The sequence below is a fragment of the Heteronotia binoei genome, chromosome 7, assembly GCF_032191835.1.
Source record: "Heteronotia binoei isolate CCM8104 ecotype False Entrance Well chromosome 7, APGP_CSIRO_Hbin_v1, whole genome shotgun sequence".
Classification (NCBI taxonomy): domain Eukaryota; kingdom Metazoa; phylum Chordata; class Lepidosauria; order Squamata; family Gekkonidae; genus Heteronotia; species Heteronotia binoei.
Window position 1 is genome coordinate 19602918 of NC_083229.1, and position 12245 is coordinate 19615162.

General features: G+C 45.4%; 1 protein-coding gene across 5 annotated transcripts in view; it reads left to right on the plus strand.

The window, feature by feature from the left end:
• The window catches only part of ASAP1 (ArfGAP with SH3 domain, ankyrin repeat and PH domain 1), a 219472-nt gene that overhangs the window by 38114 nt on the left and 169113 nt on the right, over positions 1–12245 (plus strand). For all 5 annotated transcript variants that reach the window (XM_060243208.1, XM_060243205.1, XM_060243209.1 and 2 more), the window contains exon 2: positions 1087–1173. In XM_060243208.1, coding sequence (XP_060099191.1) covers positions 1115–1173 — 59 coding nt within the window. In that variant the 5' untranslated portion in view covers positions 1087–1114. The remainder of the gene's footprint in view (positions 1–1086; positions 1174–12245) is intronic.

Genomic DNA, 12245 nt, shown 5'->3' on the forward strand with positions numbered 1-12245 from the left:
TGTAGGTTGGGTTGGGATCTGTGAATTGTGTCAGGTCACCATCTATTGGTAGTTAATTTGAGGTCATAGATTTTAATAACTTGCTATGTTTTTATGATGAGCCCCGTGGCGCAGAGTGGGAAGCTGCAGTCCTGCAGTCCAAGCTCTGCTCATGACCTGCGTTCGATCCCAGCGGAAGCTGGGTTCAGGTAGCCGGCTCGAGGTTGGCTCAGCCTTCCATCCTTCTGAGGTCGGTAAAATGAGTACCCAGCTTGCTGGGGGGAAAGCGTAGATGACTGAGGAAGGCAATGGCAAACCACCCCGTAAAAAGTCTGCCGTGAAAACATTGTGAAAGCAACCCCAGAGTTGGAAACGACTAGTGCTTACACAGGGGACCTTTCCTTTCCTTCCACCTTAAGAGACCCATGGCACAGAGTGTTAAAGCTGCAGTACTGCAGTCCTAAGCTCTGCTCATGACCTGAGTTCGATCCCCGGTGAAAGCTGGGGTTTCAGGTAGCCGACTTGAGGTTGGCTCAGCCTTCCATCCTTCCGAGGTCAGTAAAATGAGTACCCAGCTTGCTGGGGGGGAAGCGTAGATGACTGGGGAAGGCAATCGCAAACCACCCTGTAAAACATGCCTGCAATGAAACGTGATGTGACGTCACCCCAGAGTCAGAAACGATTGGTGCTTGCACAGGGGACTACTTTTACTTATGTTTTTATGCTCTATCCATGTTGATTGATCATAGAGTCCACCCTCTAGAACATCCATGTTCTCCAGGGAAAAATGACCTCTGTACTCAGGAACTATAACTATAATTCCAGAGGATCCCCAGTTCTCACATCCAGGGTGGTAACCCTAGTGAGCAAACTGTAGCGTAATTGAAACCGATTCTGCCACGCCATGCTGTATATGGCTGTGTCAACAACAATGGAAGAAGTTCAGCTGTTTACTCCAGAGCAAATTCTATGTCCAATGCTGTGAGCTTTCTCACACCGCTGCATTCCTCTGCCTCAGACACTGTTCCTGCTCGTTCAGTTGTGGAATGCATTCTCTCTGTACGCTTTCAATGACATCCTTGCTTTGTTTTCCCTCTTTGAATGCAGGTAGCTTTCTTGTGGTGACAGATGAGACATGAGATCGTCGGCCTCCAGGCTCTCGAGCTTCTCCTCCAGGGATTCATTATGGAATCGGTAAGGAAGTGATGAGGTCATATGTAGGTCAAAGGAAGGGCTCAGTCGAAGCTTCGGGAGTTCTAATTGCAAAGCGCTCTGCGGTCCTTGCAAACAGCCTAGGCCAGGGGTCCTCAAACTACGGCCCGCGGGCCAGATGCGGCCCGCTGAGGATGTTTATGCGGCCCACCGGGTTATGGCAGAATCAGACCGGAAGTGACGTTCGACCTAAACTCGCGTTAGCAATGCACACTTCCGGCACTGGGCTGAGGCGGCGGAGACACAGTGTGAGGTGATACCGAGGTGAGGTGAGTTCCCAGGCCGGGGTCTGTGGTGTGGGGAAGGGAGAGAGATGCAGAAGACGGAGAACTGACAGCCCGCGGCCTTGTACAGTAACGGCAGTTCGGCCCTCCAACAGTCTGAGGGACAGTGAACTGGCCCCCTATTTTAAAAGTTTGAGGACCCCTGGCCTGGGCTCTCAGTGAAGATGGTAATTATTATGTCCATTTTACAGTCAATGACTGTGAGGCCTGGTGGGGGCGGGAAACAGGAGGGACAGGCTAAGCTCAGGGGTGATGTCTTGCAAGCCCACAGGACTGGGGGATCTGGGCCATTCGGTTACACTTAGGACAGCTCCCATGTGCAGCTCTGGCTTCCCAGGAGACCTTCAGAGGTGGCTTTCCAGTCTGTGTTGCGAACCTGGACTCCCTCGGTGGTTTCCCATCTAAATACTAACCAAGTCTGAGCCTGCTTAACTTCTAGGACCTGATAACATTAGGCTAGCCTGGGTCAGCCAGGTCATAGAATCATAGAGTTGGAAGGGACCTCCCGGGACATCTAGTCCAACCCCCTGCACAATGCAGGAAACTCACAAACACCTCCCCCTAATTTCCAGGATCTTCATTGCTGTCAGATGGCCATCTAGCCTCTGCTTAAAAACCTCCAAGGAAGGAGAGCCCACCACCTCCCGAGAAAGCCTGTTCCACTGAGGAACCGCTCTAACGGTCAGGAAGTTCTTCCTAATGTTGAGCCGGAAACTCTTTTGATTTAATTTCAACCCATTGGTTCTGGGCCTACCTTCCGGCGCCACAGAAAACAATTCCACACCATCCTCTATATGACAGCCCTTTAAGTCCTTGAAGATGGTGATCCTATCACCTCTCAGCTGCCTCCTCTCCAGGCTAAACATGCCCAGCTCCCTCAACCTTTCTTCATAGGACTTGGTCTTCAGACCACTCACCATCTTTGTCAGGGAACTATCCAAATAGTTATATGGAAAATAAAACCCCAGAGCGAGGGATGCCAGCCTCCAGGTGGGTCCTGGGGATCCCCTGGAACTACAGCTCATCTCCAGACTACAGAGATCAGTTTCCCTTGAGAAACCAGATGCTTTGGAGGGTGGGCTCTACCCCACTGAGGTCTCTGTCCTCCCCAGACTCCACCCTCCAATCTCCAGGAGTTCCCAACCTGGATCTGGCAGCTCTATGTTCCCATCCCCTGCTGGTGACCAGGAAACTCTACCTACTCCACACTGGGTCCTGATTCCCCCTTGGAGATAAAACAGAAGGGCCATTGGTGTGGCCAGTTAGAGCTGCTGTATCTTACGTGTTGCCTGTGCCGCATGTGGGTGAAAATGCAAGCCAGATTTCCTTCCCTGGTATCAAAATGTGCCGTAATAAATGTCCATTCAATCTGCTAAAAAAGATACACATTCCTTATCACAATGTGAGTCATGTGAGACATTGTTGGGAATGTTGCGAGAACGTGGAAGGGGGAGGCGGGAGGGGTGGTTTACAGAGCACATTTTTCCTTCCCGTGCAGTCATGCAGAATGCGGAACAGCCCACGGTCGCCTTCGTAAACTTTCTGTTTGTTCGCCCTGTGAACGGTGGTTGCCCGAGAGCTATTTTGAAGCTTCTAGTGTGCTTTTACAAAACCACAGAAAGCTACAACTGAGCTAACATGGAAATCCTTCGCTGGCTTGACCGCAGCTGAAGAACCAAGGGCGTGATTGCAGGTCCACACTGAATCCAAGTGCAAAGTTTACGATGGAGGGTTATGGCAACTTCAAAAGCTCACCTGCAATGAAAGGGATAATCTTGTCCTTTTCTAACACAGATGCCTTAACTCTGTTGCCATATGAGATGGCTAGGGCTTGGTTCATATGCCATGCAAAACCATGCTTTTGTTCAGCTAAGACTAGCTGATTGTACAAATGCAGGGGTCATTCCTTAAAAAAAGAAGTGCCGGAGCTCATTAGCACAACTCATTTGCATCACTCCTTTGCATATGCCACACACCCCTGACATCATCGGAAGGGGTGCTAAATTATATCGGCTCAGTATTTACCTTAAAATGCTTCTTGAATTATAATTGTCCTAATAAAAACTTACTCCCATCATACTTTTTAAATGACTTTCTCCTATGTGGACACAGTGGCATGATGAAGGGTTCCATCTATCTGCTTGATATGTTTGGGTTCTTTTCCCATTTTTTTGTGGGGAAAAATATTAGAAAGTTTGTCAGATCTTACAGGGGGTTAGAACTAATGGAGCCCAGAAGCAAGAGTAGGTAGGTAGGTAGGTAGGTAGGTAGGTAGATAGATAGATAGATAGATAGATAGATAGATAGATAGATAGATAGATAGATAGATAGATAGATAGATAGATAGATAGATAGATAGATAGATAGATAGATAGATAGATAGATAGATAGATAGATAGATAGATAGATAGATAGTCCTATGGCGCAGAGTGGTAAAGCCGCTGTCCTGCTCATGACCTGAGCTCGATCTTGGCAGAAGCTGGGTTCAGGTAGCTGGCTCCAGGTTGACTCAGCTTTCCATCCTTCCGAGGTCAGTAAAATGAGTCCCCAGCCACTCTAGGACTTCAATTTCTCATAGACTCTGTGGTATACCACAGACTCTGCCCTTTTCCTCCCTGGGAACTGACCCCTCTAGTCTGGAAATAAAGTGTAATTCCAGGAGGACTCCAGATTGGCAACCCCAGCTAGAGACCGTCTTGCTTGTTTTATGATTTTGCATGGTGTACATCTTTGGACATCCTAGTTTAATCCCAGCAGGTTTCCTGGCATCAGAAACTAACCCATAGCTAAAATGAACAGAGGTTTTGCACTATACCTCACCCAAGCCTAAAGCTGTATTCAGATGTCATTAATAAGGCTGTTTGTAGCATCTGAATACAGCCTCTGATTCTAATGAGCCTTATTTATTCTTCAACCTTGCATGCTTCCTCCCTCTTCCTCTTATGCATGATTGAGGGTTTCCTTGTTTGAAAGAAAGCCAGTCTTCTTGTGACGTTTGGATTCCGTGAGGTCGAGCAATCCTTTAAAGATGCATTCATGAGGCATTTCTCCCTGAGTTCACAAATGAGTGAAATATCACAGTTGACTTTTTTCTTGAGACTCTTTCCTCTTTACCAAATATGGATTTGCACAAATTTTCAGGCTACACTGAGCTTTCACACTGCCTTCCCACATCTCTCAAGGGCAGCTGCCACTTCAATATTTTAGATCAGGGCAGGGGTCATTTTGTAGAGAAATAGGTGGTAGAGCTCATTAGCATAACTCATTAGCATATGCTGCCACTGCCCCCACCAGCCAAAAGCAACCCGACGCAAGAAAGGAGAGCCCCAGGCGAGTGAGGCCTGCTTGGGCTGGCTAGAGATCCATGCATGCTGAACCATCAAGATCACCGGCCCATTTCAGGCTATGGTTCTTGGTTCTGGTTTGCTGGCCAAGCCCACGTCGTGGTTTGCTATTTCCAAAAATCACACAAAATCATGGTAAGACACAATGCTGGATCTCTGCCACCATGTTTAATTGCTTTGTCACCATGGTCTGTCGTTGGGGTACTCAGACAGCAGTATTTAAAAAACAAAAATCAGACCAAACACAGAAGCACACAAGACTGGCAATGGAACTGCCATAGCTGGGTGTGCATCAACTGGAGATTTTCCTGGATACAGATGGGAGATTCAAGAGACTGAAAATATTGAAATATTTGCAATATGGCTCGATGAGTCGTCTCAGTTTCCCTCCGCTGCATAATCCTCACGCGCCAGCTGCCTTTACAGTCTGCCAGCTGCTTTAGTGTCTTCCACAATGGACATACATGAAGCTGCCTTCTACTGAGTCAGACCATCAGTCCATCAAGGTTAATGTTGTCAACTCAGACTGGCAGCAGCTCGCCAGGGTCTTGGACAGAGGTCTTTCCCATCACTTACTCCCTGGTCTTTTTTAACTGGAGATGCCAGAGATTGAACCTGGGACATTCTGAAGAAGGAGGAGAAGGAGATATTGGATTTATATCCCGCCCTATACTTTGAATCTCAGAGTCTCAGAGCAGTCACAATCTCCTTTACCTCCCCCCCCCCCACAACAGACACCCTGTGAGGTAGGTGGGGCTGAGAGAGCTCTTACAGCAGCTGCTCTTTCAAGGACAACTCCTACGAGAGCTATGGCCAACCCAAGGCCATTCCAGCAGCTGCAAGTGGAGAAGTGGGGAATCAAACCCAGTTCTCCCAGATAAGAGTCTGCACATTTAACCACTACTACACCAAAGTCACTAATCTGTAGCTCTACCTCGTTGCGAAATGAAGCTGCCTTATACTGAGTCTTGTTGAGCGCAGTATTGCCTACTCAGACTGGCAACAGTTCTCCAAGGTCTTAGGCAGAAGTCTTCCACATCACCTCCTGCCTGGTCCTTTTCACTGGAGATACTGGGGATTGAACCTGGGACCTTCTGTCTGCAAAGCAGAGGATCTTCCACTGAGCCACAGCCCCTCCCGCAACGTCTCGCATTGAACCTCCAGGCAAAATCATTGCTATGCTTTTTGTAATTAACAATGGGTGAGCTGTCCTGACTCAGGAGAACGTTAATTAAAATGTTCGTTCATTAATCCCTCATTGTTAACGTTGTTGCTACTAGTAGATGTTATGAAATGTTCTTCTCGCACGACGGTGAGGAAAGGATCCTAGAATTAGCCTGTTATTTCCAGGGGCGCACTGAAACCCAGAAACAGATCTTCTGACTGGGGGGCACAGCACAATATCAGGTAGTTCTGTTCTTAGAATGAGCAAAGAAAAATATGGCTGATGTCAGAATTCCTTCAGATCCTTCTTGCAAACCAGCTGGAACTGAAAGCAGCCCTCCTCTGAAAAACTTCTGGAAAGCAACTTCTGAAATTGCTAGCAGGATACAGAACGGCTGCTTCACCATTGCCCACTAAGCAAGTCAGAGGTGGGTGGGGGCTTGAGTCTTTAATTTGCAAGGCTCATCCTTGCCAGAGGCTCTTGGCCTGTGGCTCTTAGCCTGGGGGTCTAGCCTGGGGGTCTGTGGAAAGGTGGGTAGTTACCCACAATTAATTTCAAGTGGCAGTTGGTAGTGGGACTTAAAGAGAAGTGAAGATAAAGTAAATTTTGAAATGGATTGCAGCAGTATGGCTGGTGAGGGAGCAGAGGCAGTGACGTGTAAAGACTGTGGGATGTCTGTATTTCTACTTGAGAGTAGCATGAATTGCACTTGCAGCAAGTGTAAGTTAGTGTCCCTGCTGGAGGAGAAGATACAGGGACTGGAGGCATGATTGTCCACACTGCAGTGTATAAAGGAAGGTGAGGATTTTCTTGACAAAACACATGAGGCATTCTTGAAAGGATAAGAAGAGGGAGAGGAAATGGTATCTCAGTAATTAGAAGAGAACCCAACACAGGAGGAGGGTTCCTGGAAAAATGTAACCCGAAGGAGAAAGAAAATCAGGAGATATTCTGAGCCCCTGCTGCTTAGCAATAGGTTCCAGGATCTCCCCACAGTAACTGATTCTGACCCACTGGAACAAGGGCTACTTCCCCAGCCTCCACGAAGCTTGAAGAAAGTTTCTCAGGATCCTGTGGATAAGAAGCCTGGAGCTTCTGCTCCCCAATATAGGAAAAGGAAGGTGGTGGTGATTGAAGACTCCTTGCTCAGAGGGGTGGAGCCCAAAATGTGCCAACCGGACTTGTCATCCCGAGAGGTCTGCTGTCTGCCAAGTGCACGCATCCAGCATGTGACAGAAAGGATTGGAAGACTTATCAAGGCCACAGATTACTATCCTTTCTTGCTGATCCATGTGGGAATGAATGATACCGCCCGTCATAGCCATGAACGTATTAGAAAAGACTATGTGGCTCTGAGTCAGAAGGTGAAGGAGCTGGGCGCACAGGTTGTGTTCTCGTCAGTGCTTCCTGTTGAAGGCCGTGAATTAGGACGAGAAAGAAGAATACTTCAAATAAATGACTGGCTACATCGATGGTGTTGTCAGGAAAGATTTGGATTTCTGCACCATGGCTTACGCTTTCGAGATGGTGGTCTTCTATCGGGAGATGGTTTGCGGTGGTAGGAAAAAGGGTGTTTGGTAACAGCCTTGCTAACCTAATAAGGAGGGCTTTAAATTAAATTGTATGGGGGAGCGAGACAATAATTCAAAGCCCTGTATGATGCCAGAAACTGGGGATAAGAACATTAAAGATTTGCAAAGAGTGGCGCATACGCTAGGTAATGTTAACTTGCAGGCTTGTACAGAAATTAAACCCTCAGGATGCATAAAATGTGGTTTCTGATGTCTCTACACTAATGCACAGAGTATGGGAAACAAACAGGAGGAACTGGAAGTCCTAATAAAGGAAGGAGACTATGACTTAATAAGCCTTACTGAAACTTGGTGGGATGACACTCACAACTGGAATATTAGGATTCAGGGGTAGAACTTATTTAAAAAGGACAGGCAAATGAGAAAGGGTGGAGGAATAGCAGTATATGTGAAGGAGGTATATACTTGTGAAGAAATATGTGAATCTCAGCATGGCAGCTCAGTTGAGAGTCTCTGGGTAAAAATAAAAGGAGTAAGAAATAACAGTGATATTATTGTGGGGGTCTGCTGTAGAGCACCAAGTCAGGCAGAGGACTTAGATAAGATACTTCTACAGCAGATTGCAAAGTTCTCCAAGAGAAGGGATACAGTGATCATGGGAGATTTCAATTACCCGGACAACTGTTGGAAGTCCAACTCTGCTAAATATGAAAAGTCAAAAAGATTCCTGACTTGTCTTGCTGACAACTTCCTTTTCCAGAAAGTGAAGAAGGAAACAAGGGGATCTGCTATCTTGGATGTGATTCTCACCAACAAGGAAGAATTGATTGAAGAAGTGGAAATAGTGGGCACCCTGGGCAGTAGTGACCATGTGATTTTGGAATTTACAGTCTTAGGGAAGGGGAAAGCTATATATAGTCAGACTTATAGGTTGGACTTCAGAAAGGCAAACTTTGATAAACTTAGAACTATGCTGGGTAAAATCCCATGGAAATACTTAGGAGGAAGGGGATTCAGGAGGGGTGGGAGTTTCTTATAAGTTAAATACTGAAAGCACAGTCACAGACGATTCCTATGAGAAGAAAAAATGGAAAAAGCCTAAAGAAGTTGAAGTGGCTCCATAAACAGCTCTCTAAAGACTTGAGAAATAAAAAAAAACTTCTTTAAGAATTGGAAAGAGGACCTTATAACCAAGGATGAATATAAACAAATCACCAGTGCTTGTAGAGAAAAAGTTAGGAAAGCTAAAGCTCAGTATGAGCTTAGGCTGGCCAAAGATGCTAAAAACAACAAAAAAGGGTTCTTTTCTTATGTTCAGAGTAAGAAAAAAAGCAAGGACATGGTAGGCCCATTGCGAGGGCAAGAAAGTGAAATTGTAACAGGTAATGAAGAGAGGGCGAAACTGCTCAATTCCTACTTTTCCTCAGTCTTCTCTTCTGAGGGAAATGGTGCTCAACATGGCAAAAACAGAACATATAAGGAGGGTATGAAGTTCCAACCTAGGATCAGCATAGGGGTAGTCCATAAACACCTAGTTTCTTTAAATGAAACTAAGCCCTCAGGACCAGATGAATTGCATCCAAGGGTTCTAAAAGAGCTTGTGGATGTAATTTCTAAGCCTCTGGCTATTATTTTTGAGAATTCTTGGAGAACAGGAGAGGTGTCGGAAGATTGGAGGCAGGCGAATGTTGTCCCCATCTTCAAGAAAGGGAAAAAAGAGGATCCGGGTAACTATCGACCGGTCAGCTTGACGTCTATACCTGGAAAAGTTTTAGAACAAATCATCAAACAGTCAGTCCTGGAACATTTAGAAAGAATGGATGTGATTACAAAGAGCCAGCATGGGTTTCTCAAGAACAAGTCATGTCAGACTAACCTGATCTCTTTTTTTTGAGAACATGAGTACCTTGCTGGATCAGGGGAATGCTGTAGACATCGTTTATCTTGATTTCAGTAAGACTTTTGATAAGGTTCCACATACTATCCTTGTTGACAAGTTGGTAAAATGTGGTTTGGATCCGGTTACCGTTAGGTGGATCTGTAACTGGTTGACAGATCACACCCAAAGAGTGCTTGTGAATGGTTCCTAATCCTCTTGGAGAGGAGTGACAAGTGGAGTGCCTCAAGGATCTGTCCTGGGACCTGTCTTGTTCAACATCTTTATAAATGATCTGTATGAAGGAACAGAGGGAATGCTTATAAATTTGCAGATGATACTCAATTAGGAGGGGTTGCAAACACAGAAGAAGACAGAAACAGGATACAGGATGACCTTGACAGACTGGAAAACTGGGCTAAAATCAATAAAATGAATTTTAACAGGGATAAACGTAAAGTTCTGCATTTAGGTAGGAAAAATCCAATGCATGGTTATAGGTGGGGGAGACTTGTCTTAGCAGTAGTATGTACGAAAAGGATCTTGGGGTCTTAGTAGATCATACGCTGAACATGAGTCAACAGTGTGATGCGGTGGCTAAAAAGGCAAATGCAGTTTTGGGCTGTATCAACAGAAGTATAGTGTCCAGATCACGTGATGTGATGGTATCGCTTTATTCTGCTCTGGTAAGATCTCACCTGGAGTATTGTGTTCAGTTTTGGGCACCTCATTTTAAGAAGGATATAGACAAGCTGGAACAGGTCCAGAGGAGGGCAACGAAGATGGTGAGGGGTCTGGAGACCAAGTCCTATGAGGAAAGGTTGAAGGAGCTGGGGATGTTTAGCGTGGAGAGGGGGCGGTTGAGAGGTGATATGATCACCATCTTCAAGTACTTGAAGGGCTGTCATATAGAGGATGGTGTGGAATTATTTTCTGTGGCCCCGGGAGGTAGGACCAGAACAAATGGGTTGAAATTAAATCAGAAGAGTTTCGGCTCAACATTAGGAAGAACTTCCTGATCGTTAGAGCAATTCCTCAGTGGAACAGGCTTCCTCGGGAGGTGGTGGGCTCTCCTTCCTTGGAGGTTTTTAAACAGAGGCTAGATAGCCATCTGACAGCAATGAAGATCCTGTGAATTTGGGGGGGGGGGTGTTTGTGAGTTTCCTGCATTATGCAGGGGATTGGACTAGATGACCCTAGAGGTCCCTTCCAACTCAATGATTCTATGACTACCCACAGACCTTTCTCCTCATGCCTTGAGGGTTTATTTCCTGCTTTGATTGGAGGACATTCTGAGACACCAGGTTTAAGACAAAATTGGGATGTTTGCTTTTGTTGGCAGAGTAGTGAACACAGCAACACAGGTGCACAACCTGATCAAAAAGTCACTAAAGGTTTATTTAAGAACTAACATACTTGATAGGAAAGATGAGAGGCAGAGATAGGTTCCTAACTATATTTCTGAGACAACAGATTTTGAGTCCAGTGGTATCTTTAAGACCAACAAAAATTTTGTTCAAAGTATAAGAAGAGAGAGAGAGAGAGAGAGAGAAGGGGGGCACGTCTGAAGAAAAAGGGAATTGTACTAAGATTAGCAATCTGGAATAACACTTAACAGGGGAGAGAAGGTGCCATCCTCACTATCCTAATTGTCCTCTTGCTGCCTCCTCTAGGATCTTCTCTTCTTCTTTGTACACCAGATATTGCATTTTCCATCGGTTTTTACTGCATTTTCACTGTTACAGTCCAGACAGATAATTCTCTATTAAAAGTTTCTTAACTCTGTTCATAGATCATTTCCTTTTTAAATTGCCCTTACTAATCAGTTCTACAGAATTCTCTGTCTGGCCAGCCAGGCCAACTCTGTTCACCTTTAAAAAGAAGTGAGTTTTAGCTTGTCATCAATCTGACAGGTCTTTCTTGCGTCAAGATACATCCTTTTCCTTCCCTTTTCTCCACATCTTGAGGATCTCTCGTTAAAAGTTTCTTCTTCTGGTCTGTCAATGGCCCAGGGTCTGAAACAGCAGCATCTTCACTTATATAACTTGTTTACCACTTATATGTAGCTTACAACACCCACCCCCCAACACGTTTACTACTTAAATTTCTTTTCGCTGTAACTCACACGGCACACACGGTCTGAAGCTTATTGTTTCCAGACCAAATGAATTCATTTTAATTGCATCATCCTTTGGGAGGCACCACTAAACGTGATGGCAAAGCCCAAATAAAAATGCAATAAAAATGTGATAAAATATCATCTGAAAAACATTATTTCATTAGATATCATCCATACCAGAGGGTTGTTCATCTCATTCAAGATGAAGAAAAAAACAACCATTGTCCTTAAATTAAGGTTGTCAACCTCTGGCTGGTGGCTCAAGATCTCCTGGAGTTACATTAAGAGCCAGTTTGGGGTAGTGGTCAAGTGTGCGGACTCTTATCTGGGAGAACCAGGTTTGATTCCCCACTCCTCCACTTACAGCTGCTGGAATGGCCTTCGGTCAGCCATAGCTCTCACAGAGCTGTCCTTGAAAGGGCAGTTTCTGTGAGAGCTCTCTCAGCCCCACCTACCTCACAGGGTGTCTGTTTTTTGGGGGGGAGGGGAAGGTAAAGGAGATTGTGACCACTCTGAGACTCTGAGATTCAAAGTGGAGGATGAGATATCAATATAATTTCTTCTTCTTCTTCCTGTACATACAATGCCCTCATATTCCCACACACATGATAGGGAATTTGGCCATTTGTGATAGGGAAAGTACTCTTAAGATTAGGCTTCTCTCTCTTCTTTTGACTGCAACCTGATTATGAACTGGATCTCCTTGAATACCAGCATCAAAAGTTGTAAAAGTA